The 24,059-nt window shown below is 43.5% G+C and overlaps 1 protein-coding gene across 1 annotated transcript in view; it reads left to right on the top strand.

Moving 5' to 3' along the window:
• LOC101014050 (zinc finger protein 600) overlaps positions 1 to 12,575 on the top strand; it is a 219,897-nt gene extending 207,322 nt beyond the window's left edge. The window contains exons 4-5 of the mRNA XM_031660186.1: positions 3,366 to 3,492; positions 10,290 to 12,575. Coding sequence (XP_031516046.1) covers positions 3,366 to 3,492; positions 10,290 to 12,475 — 2,313 coding nt within the window. The 3' untranslated portion in view covers positions 12,476 to 12,575. The remainder of the gene's footprint in view (positions 1 to 3,365; positions 3,493 to 10,289) is intronic.
• Positions 12,576 to 24,059: the final 11,484 nt, after the last annotated feature.

Raw genomic sequence — 24,059 nt, 5'->3', positions numbered from 1 at the left:
TGGGCGTGGTGGTGGGCACCTGTAGTCCCAGCTACTCAGGAGGCTGAGGCGGGAGAATGGCGTGAACCCGGGAGACGGAGCTTGCAGTGAGCCGAGATCGTGCCACTGCACTCCAGTGTGGGTGACAGAGTGAGACTCTGCCTCAAAAAAAAAAAAATTACCTGAGTGTGGTTGTGCATGCCGGTAATCACAGCTACTCAGGAGGCTGAGGCAGGAGAACCAGTTAAACCCAGCAGGTGGAGGTTACTGAACGCTGAAATTGTGCCCCTGCACTCCAGCCTTGGAGACAGAGTGAAACTCTGTCTCAAAAGAAAAAAGAGAGAGGAGAGAAGATGTTGCTCTGTGGCTTAATTCTGGAGTACAATGGCGCATTTCAGAGTTTACAGCAGCCTCAAACTCCTGGGCTCAACTAATCCCTGCTTTAGCCTCCCGAAGAGCCTGAAGGATAGGCATGGGTCACTATATATATCTATGTATGTATGTATGAATGAATGTATATATGTATTTATTTATTTGCATTAAGATGGAGTCTCGCTCAGTCACTAAAGCTGGAGTGCAATTGCACGATCTCAGCTCACTGCAACCTCCACCTCCCAGTTTCAAGCAATTCTTCTGCCTCAGCCTCCCAAGTTGCTGGGACTACAGGCACGCACCTCCACACCCAGCTAATTTTTGTATTTTTAGTTGAAACGGGGTTTCATCATGTTGGTTAGGCTGGTCTCGAACTCCTGACCTCGTGATCTGCCTGTCTCAGACTCCCAAAGTGCTGGGATTAAAGGTGTGTGCCACCGTGTCCAGCCTTATTTTTTACATTGTATTTTTATTTTGTTGTCCAGGCTGGAGTGCAGTGGTGCAATCACAGCTCTCTATAGCCTTGATATCCTGGCCTCAAGTGATCATCCCATCTTGGCCTCCCAAATTGCTGGCATTCCAGATGGGAGACAGCCAGCCCAGCTGGACTCTGCACTTTTTTGAGGTGGAGTCTCACTCTGTTGCCCAGGTTGGATTGCAGTGGCGGGATCTCAGCTCCCTGCAACCCCTGCCTTCTGGCTTTAAGCAATTCTTTTGCCTCAGCCTCCTGAGGATCTGGGATTACAGGCATTTGCTGCCACACCTGGCTAATTTTTTTGTATTTTTAGTAGAGATGGGGTTTCACCATACTGGTCAGACTGGTCGAACTCCTGACCTTGTGATTCATCCACCTTGGCCTCCCAAAGTGCTGGGATTACAGGCCTGAGCCACTGTGGTTGGCCAAACTCTGCACTTTTAATGACTTGGAATGGAATGGAAAGTGGAGATAGGCATCAGTGATAGGCTTTATTACATCATTGATTTAACTTTATTTTTAAATATTTTTTGAGTTGTGTCTCACTCTGTCGCCCAGGCAGGAGTGCAGTGGTGTGATTTCGTTTCACTATAGCCTCTGACTCCTGGATTACAGTGATTCTGTTGCCTCAGCCTCTCAAGTAGCTGAGTTTAGAGGTGCGCGCCACCACCTGCGTAACGGCATGATGGGATGTGTGTGCGTGAATACATGGATGGATAAGCCCATGGTTTATATAGAAAACACAACATTTGTAATATGTTTTATTTTTTATAATAATTGTAATGATTTTAACTATTTTTCATTTGCAATATGTTTTATTTTTTATAATTGTAATGATTTTAAGTATTTTTTATTTGGAAGGCTGAGGCAGGTGGATCACAACATCAGGGGTTCAAGACCAGCCTGGCTAAGGTGGTGAAACCCCTTCTCTACTAAATATACAAAAATTAGATGGATGCGGTGGCAGGTGCCTCAAATCCCACCTACTGGGGAAACTGAGGCAAGAGACTTGCTTGAACCTGGGTGGCAGAGGTTGCAGTGAGCCAAGATTGTGCCACTGCACTCCAGCCTGTGCAATAGTGAGGCTCCATCTCAAAAAAAAGAAAAAAAAAAAAAGTAAGAAATATTGTGGAGGATTATTTGCACGCCTGTATGTGTCTATTCAGTGACCTTGTAGGATGCTCCATGTTCTCACCCTTGACCTTTATCACATTCTCTCCACTGGATAAACCTGTGTCAGTTTAGTTTAAAGCTGTGTCTGTTACTTAGGTGTTTATATTCAAATGTGAACCCCAGACATCTGGATTCAGGTGCTCATGTTGATATTTTTAGCTGTTTGATTTGTGGCAAGTGTCCTAGAGTGTGTGTGATGTAACTGTCTCCAAGTACAGATCTTCATGGGATAGTATGTTATTTTATGGCTTAAGACATGGGAAGCACTTAGAAGAATGTATAGCACACAGGAAGCATTCAAGAATGTTAGTCATGGCTATTGCTGTGATCGTGACAGTTTTTTGTTTTTTGAGTTTTTTGGAGATGGAGTATTGCTCTGTCACCCAGGCTGAAGTGCATAGCATGATATCGGCTCACTGCAACCTCTGCCTCTTGGTTTCAAGCAATTCTATGGCCACAGCCTCCTGAGTATCGGGGATTATAGGCACCCCCCACCACGCCCAGCTAAGTTTTGTATTTTTAGTAGAGAAGGGGTTTCAGCAAGTTCCTAGGCTGGTCTCGAACTCCTGACCTCATGATGTGCCCGCCTTGGCCTCCCAAAGTGCTGGAATTATAGGCATGAGCCACTGTGCCTGACCGATCATGATAGTTTTTTGATTCGGACTTTTCTTTCAAAGCCATTGGACTTTGTCCTCTCTGAAACAGCACTTGTATCTTAGCTCATCTAGAGACTTAATATCACCTGGTATGTTGAACATTATATCTGACATACCTCTAGAGAAAACCCTATATTTGCTTCCCCCCCCCCCCTTTTTTTTTTTTTTGAGATGGAGTATCAGTCTGTTGCCCAGGATGGAGTGCAATGGTGCCAACTTGGCTCACTACAGCCTCCATCTCCTGGGTTCTAGTGATTCTCCTGCCTCAGCTTCCTGTGTAGCTGGAATTACAGGTGCCTGCCACCAAGCCTGGCTAATTTTTATATTTTTAGTAGAGATAGGTTTTCACCGTGTTGACCAGGCTGGTCTTGAACCCTTGACCTCAAATAATCTGCCCACCTTGTCTTCCTGAAGTGTTGAGATTACAGGTGTGAACCACCATGCCTAGCCCTGTGCTTCCTTTTTATTTATATAGTTTTTATATTTTCCGTAAGATCGAGACTTCCATAGTGACTTATGGGATCTTAAAATCTTTGAAGGAAAAGTATAATAAAATGCAACTATGAGGAAAAAATATTCAAAAACACCTTAACGTGGTTTTGCCAGAACAGCCTTTGATCAAATAAATACTTATTTTCTCTTTTCTCATTTCCTGTGAAGGTGATAACTCCGTCCTCCATAATGTTTTGTTGAAATGTGTTTCATTTTAGGGACGCGTGACTTTCAGGGATGTGGCTATAGAATTCTCATTGGCGGAGTGGAAATGCCTGAACCCTGCGCAGAGGGCTTTATACAGGGAAGTGATGTTGGAGAACTACAGGAACCTGGAGTCTGTGGGTGAGGAAAATGTCCCTGCAGACATGAGGAGTCTGCTCTTGTCTGTCTTGGCTCTTCCTAGTTTTGTATTCTCTTTTGTGATTTTGCCCCATACATGGTTTTTTTGTTTTGTTTTGTTTTGTTTTTGTTTTTTGAGGTGGAGTTTCATTCTTGTTGACCAGACTGGAGTGCAATGGTATGATCTCAGCTCACCATAACCTCTGCCTTCCAGGTTCAAGCGATTCTCCTGCCTCAGCCTCCCAAGTAGCTGGGATTACAGGCATGCACTACCACGCGCAGCTAATTTTGTATTTTTAGTAGAGACGGGGTTTCACCATGTTGGTCAGGCTGGTCTCTAACTCCCGACCTCAGGTGATCCACCCACCTCGGCCTCCCAAAGTGCTGGGATTACAGGTGTGAGCCACCGTGCTCAGCTCATTCTGGTTTTTGAGGAGCATCACAGAAGCGTCTCTCACTGGCACTGTGACAATGTTCATCCCGTAAACTAATGATCATCTTCTCTAAGCAGCAGTCAGTGGTGTTGAAATTCCTCCCAGCGAGGAGGTCATTTGGGCTCACAGCCTCATATGTTTGAGGCTCTTGACCGAACTCTTGTTCATTTCGCATTTTCACACCAATATGTGCCATTGTTCATTTTTAACAAGAAAACCTATGTTCCCATTTTTTGTAAGATCAATCCTGTAACAGATATGGTTTTCATCAATCTTAGTGAGGGAGCTTGTGAAGTTGAATGGGGTTTCCATATTTTACTTCTACTGTCATTTCCTTAAGATACCGTGGCTTTCATCTTGTTGGTTTCTATGTTTTGCTTTGTTTTGTTTTGGTTTTTTTTTGTTTTTTTTGATTCGGAGTCTCACTCTGTTGCCCAGGCTTGAGTGCAGTGGCGTGATCTTGGCTCACTGCAACCTCCACCTTTTGGGTTCAAGTGATTCTCCTGCCTCAGCCTCTTGAGTGGCTGGGATTACAGGCATGTGTCACCACACCTGACTAATTTTTGGTAGTTCTATTCCCGATGGCGGTTTCGCCATGTTGACCAGGCTGGTTTTGATAGCCTGGCCTGACGTGATTCAGTTGCCTTGGATTCCCAAATTGCTGGAATTACAGGCATGAGCCACCGCCCCTGGCTCCATCCAAGTTTGTTTTTAAGGCTGAATAATATTCCATTGTATGTATATACCACATTTTGTTCATATATTTACCTGTCAATGGACATCTGGGTTGATTTCTTGTCTTTATTCTCATAAATAATACTGCCCAGGTGGGTGCGGTGGCACACACCTATAATCCCAGCACTTTGGAAGGCTGAGGTGGGTGAATCACCTGAGGTCAGGAGTTGGAGACCAGCCTGTCCAACGTGGGTGAAACCACATCTCTATTAAAGGTACAGTTTTTTTTGTTTGTTTTTTGTTTTTTAAGACTGAGTATTGCTCTGTCACCCAAGCTGGAGTGCAGTGGTGCAACCTCAGCTCACTGCAAACTCCGCCTCCCGGGTTCAAGCAATCTCCTACCTCAGCCTTTTGAGTAGGTGGGATTACAGATGTGCACCACCATGCCTGACTAATGTTTTGTAGTTTTTTAGTAGAGACAGTGTTTCACCATGATGGCCTGGCTGGTCTCGAACTCCTGACCTTGTTTTCCACCCGCCCATCCAGTGTGCTGGGATTACAGAAGTGAGCCACTGCACTCAGCCAGGCTCTGTTTTCACAAGCACATCACTACCTACTCATCCAGGGGATCCTTTTTTTTTTTTTTTTTTGAGACAGAGTCTCGCTCTGTCGCCCAGGCTGGAGTGCAGTGGCCAGATCTCAGCTCACTGCAAGCTCCGCCTCCCGGGTTCCCGCCATTCTCCTGCCTCAGCCTCCCGAGTAGCTGGGACTACAGGCGCCCACAACCGCGCCCGGCTAATTTTTTTTTGTATTTTTAGTAGAGACGAGGTTTCACTGTGGTCTCGATCTCCTGACCTTGTGATCCGCCCCCCGCGGCCTCCCAAAGTGCTGGGATTACAGGCGTGAGCCACCGCGCCCGGCCTATCCAGGGGATCCTTGTTCTCCCCCATGGTCTCCTACATTGCTGCACTGTACTCTTCATAGCGTTTACTTGTTTTTTTGTGTGTATGCATTTCTGGAATCTACACAAGGCATATTGTTGAGTACATGCTTGAAACTAGAAATCAGAGGCATTGAATTTAAGAGATGTAAAACTGCTTTCACCTCAGGCCACCATACTGCTGCTTTCTTGGATCTCTTTCATTCTTGTCCCTTGCCCGTATTGTAATTTGCATAGTTAACCTTGGGTCAATATTTTACCATTTGCTAAATTAGTTCCACTTTCCTCCAAGCTGAAGATTTGGTCTATCCTAGTGGAATTCTATTCCCACAGACGTGCATGTACAAAGTTCACTCCTACAGGCCCATTACTTCCTGCCTTCCACACTTACCCTTTCTTTTGGGTCCTTGCCTCACATGATACATTGATCTGGATGCAATACTGTTTCTTTCCACCCTATTGATTTTGTAATGCCTGATGCCCCAATTTCCCCGTGAGCCCCTCTCCTCCAACACTACTCTCACTGAAGAAGTCAAGACCTTATTCATCCACTGGACAAAATTGTACAAAGCTGCCTAAATCAATGTGTGCAGGGCATGATGTCTCAGCACATGGTCCATGAGGGTTGGCTTAGCACCACTGTCAGCAGCACAGCTCAGCCCTTGTGTCCCAGCTTAGCCTTTGTATCCCACTTGATGTACTTATTTCTGTTCTCCTTGAATTTTCTGTGACTGGTCATTTTCTGTACTGCCTGGGCTGACTATTGTGCCTAAGAACATGTGGTGGGATGCTTCAGGCCCAGGATCAAGTCTTGTCTCTCACTTACCATATGTGCAAACTGGGGTCATGTATATGAACAGTATGGGCCTACTGTCGTTATTTTAGAAATAATGTTAATTTGCTTCCAGGGTTGGTTTTTTTTCTTTTTTTTGAGATGTAATTTTGCTCCTGTTTCCCAGGCTGAAGCGCAATAGCACAATCTCAGTTCACCGCAACCTCCACCTCCCGTGTTCAAACGATTCTCCTGCCTCAGTCTCCCGAGTAGCTGGGATTAGAGACATGCTCCACCACGCCTTGCTAATTTTGTATTTTCAGTAGGGATGGGGTTTCACCATGTTTGCTAGGCTGGTCTCGAACTCCTGACCTCAAGTGATATACCCTCCTCAGCCTCCCAAAGTGCTGGAATTACAGGCATGAGTGCCTGGTCTTTTTTTTTTTTTTTTTTTTTTTAAGTGAAGTTTCCCTCTTGTTGCTCAGGCTGGAGTGCAATGGTGCAATCTCAGCTCACTGCAACCTCCACTTCCAGGGTTCAAGTGATTGTCCTGCTTCAGGCTCCCAAGTAGCTGGGATTATGCCTGGTGCAAGCCTGGCTAATCTTTGTATTTTTAGTAGACATGGGGTTTCTCCATAATGGTAAGGCTGGTTTCCAACCCCCAATCTCAGGTGACTCGTCCGCCTGCTTTTTAAAACAAGTGAATACTATTAGACTTCTTCATATATTATAAGTTTTATAGTAGAGACTCTAAACTTCCTTTGTTTAATAAGATTTGTCAGTCTTCGGTTATGTTGATGATGAGATGCCTCTTTTCCTGTCTCACTCATTTTACTGTTCTGTCAAAAATAGCTTACACTGGCCAGCTGCAGTTCGAGACCAGCCTGGCCAACATGGTGAAACCCCGTCTCTAGTAAAAATACAAAAATTAGCTGAGCGTGTTGGTATGAACCTGTAATCCCAGCTTCTTGTGAGACTGAGACAGGAGAATCACTTGAACCTGGGAGGTGGATGTTGCAGTGAACCATGATCGCACCACTGCACTCCAGCTCGGGTGACAGTTAGATTCCGTTCCCCGCCCCCCCAAAAAAAAATTAGCCAGGCATGGTGGCATGTGTCTGTAGTCCCTGCTACTCAAGAGGCTGAGGCTCTTTAGGTAGGAGAATCGTGCCACTACCTGGGTGATGAAGCATTCCTCGGTCTCAAAAATAGATAAAAAAAGAAATAGCTTAAACTGGAAATCTTAAGACATAGAAATGTATTTCTCATGAATCTGGAGAGTGGGAAATCCAAGAGCAAGATGTCAGTTAGATTGGTTCCTGGTGAGAGCCTTCTTCATGGTTTAGCCCAGCCATCTTCCTGCTGTGTCCTGACATGATGGAAAGAGGAACAGGCAATCAGCTCTTTACTGTCTCTTTTTATAAAAGCATTAGTCCTGGCTGGGCGTGGTGGCTCACGCCTGTATTCCCAGCATTTGGGAGGCTGAGATGGCCAAATCACATGAGGTCGGGAGTTTGAGACCAGCCTGACCAACATGGAGATACACCGTCTCTACTAAAAATACAAAATTAGCCGGGAGCGGTGGTGCCTGCATTTAATCCCAGCTACTCAGATGGCTGAGGTGGGAGAATCGCTTGAACCTGGGAGGCAGAGGTTGCAGTGATCCTAGATCATGCTATTGCACTGCAGCCTGGGCAATAAGAGCGAAACTCTTTTTCAAAAATAAATGAAGGAAAACATACAATTAAAAGCCCTAGTCCTATTCACAATTAGTCAACATCCATGACCAAATTCTCTAAAAGGCCCCATCTGCAGGAACATCCTATTGGAGAATAAGAAACCTGATAATGGCTTTTAGCTAAGATGAACATTCGGAAACTAGCCGGGCGAGGTGGCGGGCGCCTGTAGTCCCAGCTACTTGGGAGGCTGAGGCAGGAGAATGACGTGAACCCGGGAGGCGGAGCTTGCAGTGAGCTGAGATCCGGCCACTGCACTCCAGCCTGGGCGACAGAGCCAGACTCCATCTCACAAAAAAAAAAAAAAAGAAAAAAAGAAAAAAAGAAAAAAGATGAACATTCGGGCCAGGGAGCATACATCATATTTTTTGTTTTTATTGTGCAGTTTGTTTTATACAATGTTTTCTCTGATCTCAGTTTATAAATTTTCCCAGTACACAGTCTGTATATTTTATGCATAGTGAACTAGATAACCATGGGGAATGCATATATAGAAAATTGCTGTGTTGCCTGGCTATTACATAACTAGAGTTGTGACATCATAATTGCACTTTTCTACACTATTAGTCAATTATTTATCTATTTGTTTGTTTGTTTGAGACGACGGAGTCTTGCCCTGTCACCCAGGCTGTAATGCAATGGCGAGATCTCAGCTCACTGCAACCTCCGCCTCGTGAGTCCAAATGATTCTTTTGCCTTATCCTCCAGAGTAGCTGAGATTACAGGCGCTCACCACCACACCCAGCTGTTTCTTTTTGTATTCTTAGTAGAGATGGGGTTTTCCCATGTTGGCCTAACTGTTCTCGATCTCCTGACCTCGTGATCCACCTGCCTCAGTCATCCAAAGTGCTGGGATTACAGGTGTGAGCCACCGTGCTCAGCCATTAGTCAATTCTTATTTCTTAAAATGCTGTGTATTTTCTTGACCTCATACCTCAGAAGGTAGTGATCTTATCATGTATTTCTTTTCTTATATTGTGTGCTGATGCTTAAGTCGAAATTGTGGCTTTTTTCTTAAGAGGGAATTGTTTAGAATTCTGCAGGCTGTATAAATGTACTCATTTGCTTGCTGGTTTTATCATGGGTTACAACATCTTATTTTTATAATTTTACATACGGCTTTACAGTATGTGGTATACAATATAACTGACACACTACACTCGTTAATGTCACAAAGTGTCACCGGGTGCAGTGGCTCACACTTGTAATCCCAGAACTTTGGGAGGCCGAGGTGAGTGGATTACTTGAGGTCAGGAGTTTGAGACCAGACTGGCCAAGATGGTAAAACCCCATCTCTACTAAAAACACAAAAATTACACAGGCATAGTGGTGCGTGCCTGTAATCCCAGGTACTCAGGAGGCTGAGGCAGGAGAATCACTTCAACCCAGGTGGCAGAGGTTGCAGTGAGCTGAGATCATGCCATGGCACTCCAAGCTGGAGTGAAAGACCCTGTCTCAAAAAAATAAAACTACAAAAAATTTTTCAAAAGTCACTAAGTGCCTGTTCTGTGTGGATATAAGTAATTTTATGACATTTATTCAGAATACATTGTAACATTTTTTTCTTTTTTTTCCTTTTATTTTTGAGGCAGAGTCTCACTTTGTCTCCCTGGCTGGAGTGCAGTAGTGCGATCTTGGCTCACTGCAACCTCTGCTTCTCATGTTCAAGCGATTCTTGTGCCTCAGCCTCCCGAGTAGCTGTGACTACAGGCACGGGCCACAACACCTGGCTAATTTTTGTAATCTTTTATTATATTCTCTGTGCTATAATTGTTTGACAATACGGAATTTACGTTGCTTTTGGTTATCCTTACATGAGGTTGTTGTGGATTATTTACCAATATTGTATATTGTGTAGGTTTTTGTTTTTTAGCATTTGTACACAGTAAATATGAAGAATATATATTTTTCTCTTCATTGATGTGACAGTGATATGTTTTTTGCAAATTGTGATACACTTTAGGGTCACAGTGGAAAAACACTCCTTACTTTCGGCTTACTCATGTTTGTGCCCTGTCACTGTTTTGTCATGATATAGGAAATAGGTTTTCATGGAATTAATTTGAAGGATATGTAAATGCCCTTTGTTTGTTAAAGAATCTTACTCCTTTTGTGTTCCTATACTTTGAAGATCATATTTGGGAAGTTCAAAATAAGTATTCTTTTTGTCTCATATTTACACACTTCAGTATGATTTACCATCTGGACTTAATTGGAAACCTATTGGTGTTTATATTTTACAGATATCTCTTCCAAATGCATCATGAAGGAGTTCTCATCAACAGGGCAGTGCAATACAGAAGTGTTCCACACCGGGACATTGCAAAGACATGAAAGTCATCACATTAGAGATTTTTGCTTCCAGGACATTGAGAAACAAATTCAGGACATTGAGTTTCAGTGTCAAGAAGATGAAAGAAATGGCCATGAAGGACCCATGACAAAAATAAAAATGTTCACTGGTAGTACAGACCGACATGATCAAAAACATGCTGGAAACAAGCCTATTAAAGATCAGCTTGGATCGAGTTTTCATTCACATCTGCCTGAACTGCACATATTTCAGATCAAAGGTAAAATGGGTAATCAACTTGAGAAGTCTACCGATGATGTTCCCTCAGTTTCAACATCCCAAAGAATTTCTTGTAGACCCCAACCCCAGATTTCTAATAACTATAGGAATAATTTCTTGAATTCTTCATTACTCACACAAGAACAGGAAGTACACATGACAGAAACATCTTTCCAATGTAATGAGAGTGGCAAAGCCTTTAATTGTAGCTCACTCTTAAGGAAACACCAGACAATCCATTTAGGAGACAAAATACATAAACGTGATGTATGTGGCAAGGTGTTTAATCACAAGCAGAACCTTGCATGCCATCAGAAATGCCACACGGGTGAGAAACCTTACAAGTGTAATGAGTGTGGCAAGTCCTTCAGTCAGGTGTCATCCCTTACATGCCATCGTAGACTTCATACTGGAGTAAAACCTTACAAGTGTGATGAGTGTGGCAAGGTCTTTGGTCAAAATTCAGCCCTTGTAATTCATAAGGCAATTCATACTGGAGAGAAACCTTACAAGTGTAATGAATGTGACAAGGCTTTTAATCAACAATCAAACTTTGCACGTCATCATAGAATTCATACTGGAGAGAAACCTTACAAATGTGAAGAATGTGACAAAGTTTTCAATCGCAAATCAACCCTTGAGACACATAAGAGAATTCACACTGGAGAGAAACCATACAAATGTAAGGTTTGTGACACAGCTTTCACGTGGAATTCACAACTGGCACGACATACCAGAATTCACACTGTAGAGAAAACTTACAAGTGTAATGAGTGTGGCAAGACTTTCAGTCACAAGTCCTCCCTTGTATGCCATCATAGACTTCATGGTGGAGAGAAATCTTACAAATGTGAGGTTTGTGACAAGGCTTTTGCATGGAATTCACACCTGGTAAGACATACTAGAATTCACAGTGGAGAAAAACCTTACAAGTGTCGTGAATGTGGCAAGACCTTTCGTCAAAATTCAGATCTTTTAGTTCATAAATCAATTCATACTGGAGAGCAACCTTACAAATATGAAGAATGTGAAAAAGTTTTCAGTCGAGCATCAACCCTTGAGACACATAAAGTAATTCATACTGGAGAGAAACCATACAAATGTAAGGTTTGTGACAAGGCTTTTGCATCTCATTCCTATCTGGCAAAACATACTAGAATTCATAGTGGAGAGAAACCTTACAAGTGTAATGAGTGCGGCAAGACCTTCCGTCTGAAGTCATACCTTGTATGCCATCGTAGAGTTCATAGTGGTGAAAAGCCTTACAAGTGTAATGAGTGCAGCAAGACCTTCAGTCAGAGGTCATACCTTCATTGCCATCGTAGACTTCATAGTGGTGAGAAGCCTTACAAGTGTAATGAGTGTGGAAAGACCTTCAGTCACAAGCCATCCCTTGTATACCATCGTAGACTTCATACTGGAGAGAAATCTTACAAATGTACACTTTGTGACAAGGCTTTTGTGCGTAATTCATACCTAGCAAGACATACTAGAATTCACACTGCAGAGAAACCTTACAAGTGTAACAAATGTGGGAAGGCTTTTAATCAACAGTCACAACTTTCACTTCATCATAGAATTCATACTGGAGAGAAACTTTACAAATGTGAAGCATGTGACAAACTTTTCAGTCGCAAATCACACCTTAAAAGACATAGGATAATTCATACTGGAGAGAAACCATACAAATATAAGGTTTGTGACAAGACTTTTGGGAGTGATTCACACCTGGCACAACATACTGGAATTCACACTGGAGAGAAACCTTACAAGTGTAGTGAGTGTGGCAAAGCCTTTAGTGAGAAGTCAACAATTATTCCCCATCAGGCAGTTCATGGTGTAGGGAAACTGGACTAATGTAATGATTCTCACAAAGTCTTCAGTAATGCTAAAACCATTGTAAATCATTGGAGAATCCATAATGAAGAGAAATCTTTTTTTTTTTTTTTTTTGAGACGGAGTCTCGCTCTGTAGCCCAGGCTGGAGTGCAGTGGCCGGATCTCAGCTCACTGCAAGCTCCGCCTCCTGGGTTCACGCCATTCTCCGGCCTCAGCCTCCCGAGTAGCTGGGACTACAGGCGCCTGCCACCTCGCCTGGCTAGTTTTTTGTATTTCTTAGTAGAGACGGGGTTTCACCGTGTTAGCCAGGATGGTCTCGATCTCCTGACCTCTGATCCACCCAACTCGGCCTCCCAAAGTGCTGGGATTACAGGCTTGAGCCACCGCACCCGGCCTGAGAGATCTTACAAGTGTAAGAAATGTGGCAAAATTTTCAGACATCGTTCATACATTGCAGTTCATTGCAAACTCATACTGGAGAGAAACCTTACAAATGTCATGACTGTGGCAAGGTCTTCAGTCAAGCTTCATCCTATGCAAAAACAGGAGAATTCATACAGGAGGGAAACCTCACAAGTGTGATGATTGTGGCAAAGCCTTTACTTCATGTTCACACCTTATTAGAAATCAGAGAATCCATACTGGACAGAAATCTTACAAATGTCATAAGTGTGGCAAAGTCTTCAGTCCGAGGTCACTCCTTGCAGAACATCAGAAAATTCATTTTTGAGATAACTGTTCCCAATGCAATGAGTATAGCAAACCGTCAAGCATTAATTGACATTAGATTCAAATCAGCATTGATTTGAATTTGTATTGACTTAACATTCAGTTCAAGCCTTAATTGACATTAAAGTGTTTATGTTAAGAGGATTGAGCCAGGTGCGGTGGTTCATGCCTGTAATCCTAGCATGTTGGGAAGCCAAGGCACGTAGGTCACTTGAGGTCAGGAGTTTGAAAGCAGCATGGCCAACAGATGTGAGCCACTTTTCCCAACCTATTTTCTGTTTCTTATTTTCTATTTTTCTTTTTTGAGATAGTGCTTTTTAAAGAGATAGTACTTTTTTGAGACAGTAGTTTTGAAAAGGGATATACCGTAGTACTTTTTAACAGGGATATCAGGCTGGGTACGGAGGCGCACGCCTGTAATCCCAGCACTTTGGGAGGCTGAGGCAGGTGGATCATGAGGTGAAGAGGTCGAGACCAGCCTTGCTAACACGGCGAAACTGCGTCTCCACTGAAAATACAAAAAATTAGCCAGGCATGGTGGCGGGTGCCTGTAGTCCCAGCTACTCAGGAGGCTGAGGCAGGAGAATGGTGTAAACCCAGGAGGTGGAGCTTGCAGGGAGCCGAGATCACACCACTGCACTGCGGCCTGGGCAACAGAGTGAGAGTCTCTCAGAAACAAAACAAAACAAACCAGGATATGAGAGCCCAACAAGGTGGCTCATCCTTGCAATCACAGTACTTTGGTAGACCAACTTGAGTGGATCACCTAAGGTCAGAAGTTCAAGAGCATCCTGGCTAACGTGGTGAAACCCCATCTCTATTAAAAATAAAACGTTAGCCAGGGCTGGTGGTGTGCACCTTTTGTTCCAGCTACTTGGGAAGCTGAGGCACAAGAATCACTTACACCTGGGAGGCAGAGGTTGCAGTGAGCCAATATCATCCCACAGCACTGCAGCCAGGGCGGCAGAGTAAGTCTCCATCTCAAACAAACACACAAACAAAAAACAGAAAAAAAAGAGACATCAAAAATTCTTTTGTTCTCATTGTATAATAGATTTCCTTTTTTTTTTTTTTTTTCTTTCTGGTTCCTCTTCATTTCTCTATTTTTTATTTTTTATTTTTTTTTTGCAGTTTGAGTTTGAGATAAATCTTAGTTTTAAAAATTTTATTTCTGGCCGGGCATGGTGGCTCACGCCTGTAATCCCAGCAGTTTGGGAGGCCAAGGCAGGTGGATCACGATGTCAGGAGATTGAGACCATCCTGGCTAACACGGTGAAACCCCGTCTTTACTAAAAATACAAAAAATTAGCCCGGCGTGGTGGCGGGCGCCTGTAGTCCCAGCTACTCTTGAGGCTGAGACAGGAGAATGGCGTGAACCCAGAAGGCGGAGGTTGCAGTGAGCCGAGGTTGTGCCACTGTACTCCAGCCTGGGCGACAGAGCGAGACTCCGTCTCAAAAAAAAAAAAATTTATTTCTGCTCTCGGCCTTAGTGCCGTGTTCTTGGAAACCTCTGTGCCATGAGAGCCAAGTGGAGAATGAAGCGAATGCTCAGCCTGAAGCACAAAAGAAAGATGAGGTACAGCTCCAAGTAAACTGCTAGCTTGTTGCACCGTGGAGGTCACAGGAACAGAAACATGGAGTGCCAGACGCTGGCGATGCTGTTACAAGTTGTGAGACTGCATGCTACTATCTAGAGCTTGTCTCAATGGATCTAGAACTTCATCGCCCTGTGATCACCGATCACCTCTGAGACCCACCTTGCTCATAAACAAAACTGCCCATGTTGGTCCTCTGCCCTGGACCTGTGACATTCTGGACTATTTCTGTGTTTATTTGTGGCCGAGTGTAACAACCATATAATAAATCACCACTTCTGCTTTTTTAGCTGAACAATTGAAAAAAAAATTATTTCTTTCTTAATCCATAATGACTTCTGAAAGATGCCTTTGCAGCATCCTATAATCAGCTCACATCATTCATTTCTGTACTTGAGTATTTTCCAGTTATTCTCTGTTGACCCCGGAATTCATTAGAATTTTTTTTTTTTAAACAATTTCAAAATAGTTGCTGTTTGAAATTGGCATCCGGTTCAGTTCAAGGTCTGCATGCTTTCTAGTCTTTGTTATTTATTGGAAGCCTTGGTACCTAATACTTAAGTTTGATTGTTTCAGTGTATACTTGGTATAGATGTCAGTGACCTTTTAACTAAACATCAAAATATAGTTTAACCAGTTAGTCTGTTTTTCAGTTTTCTTTCCTTTTGTCATTTGTTAAAATCTTGAGCTGGGAGCTGTTTATTGCGTGTTTCCCTCAAGGCCCTCTGGTCCATTCTGTAAAAATGTTGAAACATGGGCTGCATTGGCGTAGAACACTCCTTCAAAAGAACCCATATGTTCTTTTCTTTTTCTTGAAATGGAGTCTTGCTCTGTCGCCTTGGGTGGAGTGCAGTGGTGCAATCTCAGGTCACTGAAACCTTTGCCTCCCAGGACCAAGGGATTCTCCTGCCTCAGTCTCCTGAGTAGCTAGAATTACAGGCACCCACCAGCATGCCAGGCTAATTTTTGTATTTTTAATATATTTTGGTATCTAAACATCATATGATGGACATATTTGTTTTCTGGAAAAACTCCGAGGAAAGCTGCCGCCATAGAGACCCATTGCCATAAAGCATCTCCTTTCTCTGTCACATCCTCCACCCTCCTTACAAACTCACTGGGCAGCAGCTACTGTCAGTTCTGTGTCAGGCGTCAGGGCAAGTCTCGTACTCGTGTATTTCTGCATAAAGCAAAATAGTGTTGAAGTGTTGGGACGACGAAAATTTTTGGGGGTGGTATGGAGAGATAATGGGTGATGTTTCTCAGGGCTGCTGCAAGCGGATTAGGGGTGGCATGGGAACCTAGAGTGGGAGAGATTAAGCTGAAGGAAGATTTTGTGGTAATGGGTGATATTGTGGGCTTGTTAGAAGAAATATTTGTCACATAGAATTATTGGTGATGGCCTGGATACAGTTTTGTTTGAATTGAAAACCTAATGGAATAAGAGAAGGAGAAAAACAGGTAGTAAATGACTAAGAATTGGGAGGACCGGCCGGGCGCGGTGGCTCACGCCTGTAATCCCAGCACTTTGGGAGGCCGAGGCGGGCGGATCACAAGGTCAGGAGATCGAGACCACGGTGAAACCTCGTCTCTACTAAAAATACAAAAAATTAGCCAGGCGCGGTTGTGGGCGCCTGTAGTCCCAGCTACTCGGGAGGCTGAGGCAGGAGAATGGCGGGAACCCGGGAGGCGGAGCTTGCAGTGAGCTGAGATCCGGCCACTGCACTCCAGCCTGGGCGACAGAGCGAGACTCCGTCTCAAAAAAAAAAAAAAAAAAAAAAAAAAAGAATTGGGAGGACCCAGGACATCCAATTAGAGAGTGCCCAAGGAGGTTCAGCATAGCCCTGCCAGCAAAGATTATTTATATACTTTAAGAGTTAAGAGTGGCAGTTTGGGAATAGCACCAGGAGATATCAGCTGTGATGTCTTGGAGAAATAGTGTAAACCAGCAGGGTAGAGAGCAGGGCATTTATGAGTAGTTGAGATCAGTGAATACAGAAGATAGTAGGGATGACAAAGTTTTGGGGACACAGTCCAAGTACGTCTGGTGTCTGGAATGAGATTGGGACCTGATAAAAAGGAGTGTTGATACAGGAGCTCAAATGGGCTGTACCCTGTAGCATTCCAAGGACGGGACCTAATTCTGAGAAGGGCAAGTGGTAAAAGTATTGTCCAGTCCTTTTTAAGTTAGTGACCGAGCTTGGTGAGGTGTGTTTTGAAAAGACCATTAGTCCATTCTACCTTTTCTGAAGATTGAGGAAGGTAAGGAGTATGAAGGTTCCACTGAATACTAAGAGCCTGAGCTTGGGTGATTTAACTAATAAAGGCTGGTCCGTTATTGGACTGTATAGAGGTAGGAAGGCCAAACTGAGGAATTATGTCTGACAGAAGGGAAGAAATAACCATGGTGGCCTTCTCAGACCCCGTGGGAAATGCCTCTACCCATCCAGTGAAAATGTCTACCCAGACCAAGAGGTATTTTAGTTTCCTGACTCAAGGCATGTGAGTAAGTCAATTTGCCAGTCCTGGGCTGGGGCAAATCCCTAAGCTTGATGTGTAGGGAAGGGAGGGGGCCGGAGAAATTCCCAAGGAGTAGTAGAATAGCAGATGGAACACTGAGAATTGATTTCCTTGAGGATAGAGTTCCATGATGGAAAGGAAATGAGAGGTTCTAAGAGGCAGGCTAGTGGCTTGTAACCTACATGGAAGAGGTTATGAAATGATGACAGAATAGAATGGGCCTGTGAGGCTGGAAGGAGATAATTTCCTTGGTTCAAGAACCATTTGCCTTGTGTGGGAAGAGATTGATAGGTGGATGTTTCAGTGGGGGAGTGACCAGATGAGAAGGAGAAAAACTGCTGTAAGAGATAGAAGTTGGAACACTAGCTGCTTTTTTAGCTACCTTATCAGCATAAGTGTTGTCCTGAGTGATGGGATCTGATGCCTTTTGATTACCCTTGGCGTGAATGGCTCCAGCTTCCTTTGTAGGTAAAGGGGCTTTGAGAAGAGTTTTTATTAAAGAGGCATTAATGATGGAGGACCCTTGCATGGTGAGGAAATTTTTTTCTGCCCATATAACAGCATGGTGGTGCAGGATATGGAAGGCATATTTAGAATCAGTATAAATATTGATGCACATTCCTTTTGCAAGAGTGAGGGCTCAAGTTCAGGCAATGAGTTCAGCTTGCTGAGAGGTAGTGGAGGGGAGCAGAGCAGTAGCCTCAATGATAGATACTATAGCATAGCCTGCGTTTGCTGGTGATTGGCGATTGGGCCTAGTGGAACTGCCATCAATACACCAAGTGTGATTAGGATGAGGAACAGGAAAGAAGGAAATATGGGGAAATGGAGTGAACGTCAGGTAGATCAGAGAGATACAGCCATGGGGGTCAGGTGTGGTATCCGGAATAATGTGGGAGGCCGGATTGAAGTCCGGGCTAGGAACAATGGTAATTGTAGGAGACTCTAAGAAACAGTGAGCATAGCTGAAGGAGCCAGGGAGCAGAAAGTATATGCATCAAGTGTGAGGAAGAAAATAGATTTTGGAAGTTATGAGAATTGTAGAGAGTGATTTGAGCAAAGTTTGTGATTTTGAGCCATGGGGGAGGATAGGCCAGACAATTTTGTTGATAAGGAGCAGATCCTGAACTAACCTGTAAGGCTTGTACGGTTTTTGGACAGGTAAAATGGGAGAATTGTAAAGAGAGTTTATAGACTTTAAAATGCCATGCTGTAACTGGTAAGTGATAACAGGCTTTAATCCTTTTAAAGCATGCTGTGGAATGGGATATTGGCATTGAGTGGGGTAAGGGAGATTAGGTTTTAATGAGATGGTAAGGGGTGCATGATCGACTGCCAAGGAGGGAGTAGAGGTATCCCATACTTGTGGGTTAAGGTGGGGGAATATGAGAGCAGGATGCGAAGGAGGCTTTGAACTGGGGAAAATGGTGGCAATGAGGTGCGGCTGTAACCTAGGAATTGTCAGTAAAGTAGATAATTTAGTTAAAATGCCTCAACCTATATAAGGGAACAGGGCAGGTGGGGATAACTAAAAAGGAGTGCTTAAAAGAGTATTGTCCAAGTTGGCACCAGAGTTGGGGAGTTTTAGGAGGTTTAGAAGCCTGGTCATCAATACCTACAAAAGTTATGGAGGCAAGCGAAACAGGCCCTTGAAAAGAAGGTAATGTGGACTGGGTAACCTCCATATTGATTAAGAAGGGGTCGGACTTACCCTCCACTGTAAGAGTTACCCAGAGTCTGTGATGGTCCAGGAGGCGTCCGAGGCAATCTGGCAGTGTCAGTCTTCAGTCGCTAAGCCGAAAAGATCTGGGAAGGAGTCTGTCAGAGAGCCTTGGGCCAGAGTTCCAGGGGCTCTGGGAGTGGCTGCCAGGTTGGACAGTCTGATTTGCAGTAGGATCCCACACAGATGGGACACGGCTTAGGAGGAATCCTGGGCTGCGGACATTCCTTGGCCCAGTGGTCAGATTTCCAGCACTTGAAGCAAGCTCATGGGGTAGGCGGTCCTGAAGGGATGCCTGGCCACTGTGGTTCAGGCATTTGGAAGTTCTTGTGTATTGGAGATGTGGCTTGGGTTTGTCTCACAGTGGAGGCAAAGAATTGTTACTCAGAAATGCGTTGCTACTTGGCTGCTTCTACTCTATTATTATACACCTTGAAGGCGAGGTTAGTTAAGTTCTGTGGTGGGGTTTGAGGACCAGAATTTAATTTTTGGAGCTTTCTTTAATGTCAGGAGTAGATTGAGTAATAAAATGTATATTGAGAATAAGATGGCCTTCTGGCTCCTTTGGGTCTAGGGCAGTAAAGCGTCTAAGGGCTGTTGCCAAACAGGCCATGGACTGGGCTGGGTTTTTATATATGAAAAAGAGCCTACATGCTAACTGATTTGGGAGAAATCAGAAAAAGAAAAAAGAGCATTAACCTTGACTATGCCTTTAGCTCCAGCCACCTTTTTAAGAGGAAATTGCCAGGCACGTGGGAGAAGGCTATGGGAGAGGGCTATTTGCAGAACAAAACTGTTAACTGGACTGGGTGTGAAAAGGTGAGTTGATAAAAGGATTATAGGGTGGGGGAGCAGAGGCTGAGAAAGAATTGGGACCTGGCTTGGCCTGGTGAGGAGCAGCCTGGGGAGGAGGGGAGAGGTCAGATGGGTCCAAAGAAAAGGAAGATTAAAAAGACCCAACAACGATTGGGGTTGGGACTGAAGGGACAGGTGGGAGGGAAAGAAGCAAGATTTGGGATGAGTTGCATTGGGAACAGAGACTAGGTGGGGACCTACGTGTAACAGAATGCCTGTTCCTTGAACTGGTTGGTCTGAGGACAAGATATCGTAGGTGGATCTTTCTCATGGAGCAAAGAGCAGGAGGACAGGGGATTGATCTCCCAAGGGAGGTCCCCCTATCCGAATCATGGCACCAAATTTCCCGGGTTTCAGCACCAAATTTCACTCTCTACAAGAGAAGAGACCACCCAACAGGCTTTATATGAGCAACAAGGCTGTTTATTTCACCTGTGTGCAGACGGGCTGAGTCTGAAAAGAGTCAGGGAAGGGAGATGGGGGTGGGGCAGTTTTATAGGATTTGGGTAGGCAAAGGGAAATTAGTCAAAGGGGGTTTGTCTTTGGCGGGCAGGGGCGGGGTTCACAAGGTGCTCAGTGGGGGAGCTTTTGAGCCAGGATGAGCCAGGAGAAGGAATTTCACAAGGTAATGTCATCAGTTAAGGCAGTAACAGGGCATTTTCACTCGTTTTCTGATTCTCCAGTTACTTTAGGCCATCTGGATGTATACATGCAGGACACAAGGGATATGATGGCTTAGCTTGGGCTCAGAGGCCTGACAGTAAATTTTAGATAATTTTTTGTTTTCTTATTTTTTTTTTTTTTTTTTGAGATGGAGGCTCACTCTGTCACCTGGGCTGAAGTTCATTGGCATGATCACTGCAACCTCTGCCTCCCGGGTTGAAGCATTTTCCTGCCTCTACCTCCTGAGTAGCTGAGATTACAGGAGCCCACCACCACACCTGGCTAATTTTTGTATTTTTAGTAGAGACGGGATTTCACCATCTTGGCCAGTCTGGTCTTGAACCCCTGACCTCATGATTCACCCACCTCGACCTCCCAAAGTGATGGTATTACAGGCATGAGCCACCGTGCTTGGCCAAATTTTTTTATATTTATGTTTTTACTTTAGGTTTGGGGCCACATGTGAAGCTTTGTTACATAGGTAAAGTTGTGTCATCAGGGTTTGTTGTACAGATTATTTCTTCACTCTTGTATTAAGTCCAGTACCCAATAGTTTTTGTTTTTGTTTTTTTTTTTTTTGAGACGAGTTTTGCTCTTGTTGCTCAGGCTCGAGTATGATGGCATGATCTCAGCTCACCGTAATCTCTGCCCCTCAGGTTCAAGCAATTCTTCTGCCTTAGCCTCCCGAGTAGCTGGGATTACAGGTGCCTTCTGCCATGCCTGGCTAATTTTTGTGTTTTTTACTAGAGACAGAGTTTCACTATGTTGGCCAGGCTGGTCTTGAACTCCTGATCTCAGGTGATCCACTCCCCTAGATCTCTCAAAGTGCTGGGATTACAGGTGTGAGCCACCATGCCCAGCCCCCAGTAGTTATTTTTTCTGTTCCTCTCCTTCCTCCCACCCATCACCCTCAAGTAGATCCCAGCATCTGTTGTTTTCTTCTTTGCATTCCAGTAAATATTTTACTTTGATATTTGATCCTATTGGTGTAAAAATTTACATGTTATCATGTTAGCAAACGTGGCTAGCTTCCTCTTTCACATCTGCATTGGAAATTGGCTGAATGACAACGTGTGGGTCCTTTTTGATTTTTCTCTGTATAAAGAGCCCTGTAGTGACTGCCTCTGTGCATACCTGCATTACTGCAGATACCTGAAGCTTCCTCCAGGTCAGGCAGTTGAGAGTGATTTCTTCCTCTAGGATGGGGCATTTCCTATTTTCTAAGATCTGACAAGATTTCCACCTGCCCCCAACTGCCAAACCATTCTTTTCCACCAAGATGAGATTCCCTTTCAGTTAAACAAAACTTGCTACTTCTTACATTTTTAAAAACATATATATACTATATACATTATATATAGTATATATATACACATCCCCACACATATACACACATATATACATACAGATTAATATATACACACACATATGTATATATTTTGAAAATCTTTTGTATTTTGAAAATCTGAGGAAAATGACAATCCTTTGTATTAACATCTAGTTTTTCTGAATCTGTGTAGGTTTTATTATTTTGTTGACATATATATACAAAATGGATTTTTGTACTTTGAGTGATTTTGTTTTCATGTATTTTATTTTATTTTCAGACGGAGTCTTGCTTTGTTGCCCAGGCTAGTGAGCAGTGGTGTGATCGTAACTCACTGCAACCTCCACCCTAAGGATCAAGCCATCCTCCCACCTCCAGCCTGCCAAATAGCTGGGACCACAGGTGCCTAGCACCATGCCTGGCTAATTTTTTTTTTTTTTTTTTTGAGATGGAATTTCAGTTTCCCGGGTTGGAGTGCAGAGGCGCGATCTCGGATCCCTGCAACCTCTGCCTCCAGTGATCAAGCGAATCTCCTGCCTCAGCCTCCCGCGTAGCTGGGATTACAGCCATGTGCCACCGTGCCTGGCCGATCTTTCACTGTGGATGTTGTCATCTTTGAAAACCTCACTCATGCTCTGGCACATCTAGATACTGAATGTCACTTGGTGTGTCAAAGTTCCTAACATTTCTATAACGGGAACCCTGCATTGATTTTTTAATTGATGTATTGCTTGTATTTTTTCACAAACGTAAGAAATTCATACTGAGAGGGTGTCATGACTTCTTCAAAAAGTGTAATAAAACACAACTGGGAAGACATCATGTGGTGAGAAATCCCTTACTGGGATTTGTCAGAACATTCACTACAATTAAATCCACGCTTTCCCCTCTCTCCTCTTCTCATTTTCTGTAAAGATAAGAACTCCTCCCAGAACCATTTGGTTAAAATGTGTTTTCATTTCAGGCTCTGTTGACATTCAGGGATGTGGCCATAGAATTCTCCCAGGAGGAGTGGAAATGCCTGGACCCTTCTCAGAGGACTCTATACAGAGACGTGATGCTGGAGAATTATAGGAACCTGGTCTCCCTGGGTGAGGATAACTTCCCTGCTGGGGATGTGCCCTTGTGTATCTTTGCATTTTCTCTTGTTGCCTCTTGGGAGCCCCATCGTTCTCTGACTAAAATGGAAGCGATATTGATTTTGAAATGAAAAGCTTCATGATGTAGCACCTGGACTTTCACCGTTCCCTTTGTTTAGACGTTCTGCATTCTTTGTGATAGCTCATTGGGGGTTCCAGAACTAAAGTAGGCATAAAACGTAATGCCAGGCTGGGCACGGTTAAAAAAAAAATTTGTAACCTGTAAAAACTACTCCTTCTCCACTAGAACTTTTTGTTATTTATGTCGGAATTATTTCTGTATATGCTGCATTTCTGTTAACATGTCTGTTATGTGTATGTTGCATTCTGTACAATGTTTTTCATGCCTTTTTATTCTAAATAATATTTTAAAAGTTTAGTTATGAAGAAAAAGTACACGTATGCCAGTTTTTGTATCTGTCCTTTAATTAATTTATTTATTTATGTATTTATGACATGGAGTTTGTTCTTTTCACCCCGGCTGAAGTACAATGGTGCCATGGTGGCTCACTGCAACCTTTGCCTCTTGGCTTAAAGAGACTTTTGTGCCTCAGCCTCCTGAGTAACTGGGACTACAGGCGCAGGCCACCACACCTAGCTAATTTTTGTACTCTTTTCTTATCTTCCCTGTGCTGTGATTATTTGACAATACGGAATTTCCATTGATTTTGGTTATCCTTACATGAGCTTGTTGTGGATTATTTATTAATATAGTATATTGTGTGGTCCTTTAGCATTTACTTGTCTACAGTAAATATGCTGTAAATATGAAGAATATATATTTTTCTCTTCAGTGATGTGACAGTGGTAAGTTTTTTGCAAACTGTTATATAATTTAGGGTCACAATAGAAAAATACTCCTTACTTTAGGGTTATACATGTCTGTGTCCTGTCAGTGTTTTGTGATGATATTAGAAATAGGCTTCCATAGAAATGACTTGAAGTACATGGAATCGCCCTTTATTTATTAAAGAATCTTACTTCTTTTGATGAAAATATCCATAACCTTTTTCTTTACCCTAACAACAAAATTTAGTTGAAGTAGCTGTCAGGCC

This window comes from Papio anubis, chromosome 20 (genome assembly GCF_008728515.1).
Source record: "Papio anubis isolate 15944 chromosome 20, Panubis1.0, whole genome shotgun sequence".
Classification (NCBI taxonomy): domain Eukaryota; kingdom Metazoa; phylum Chordata; class Mammalia; order Primates; family Cercopithecidae; genus Papio; species Papio anubis.
This window is presented reverse-complemented; position numbering and strand designations above follow the sequence as displayed.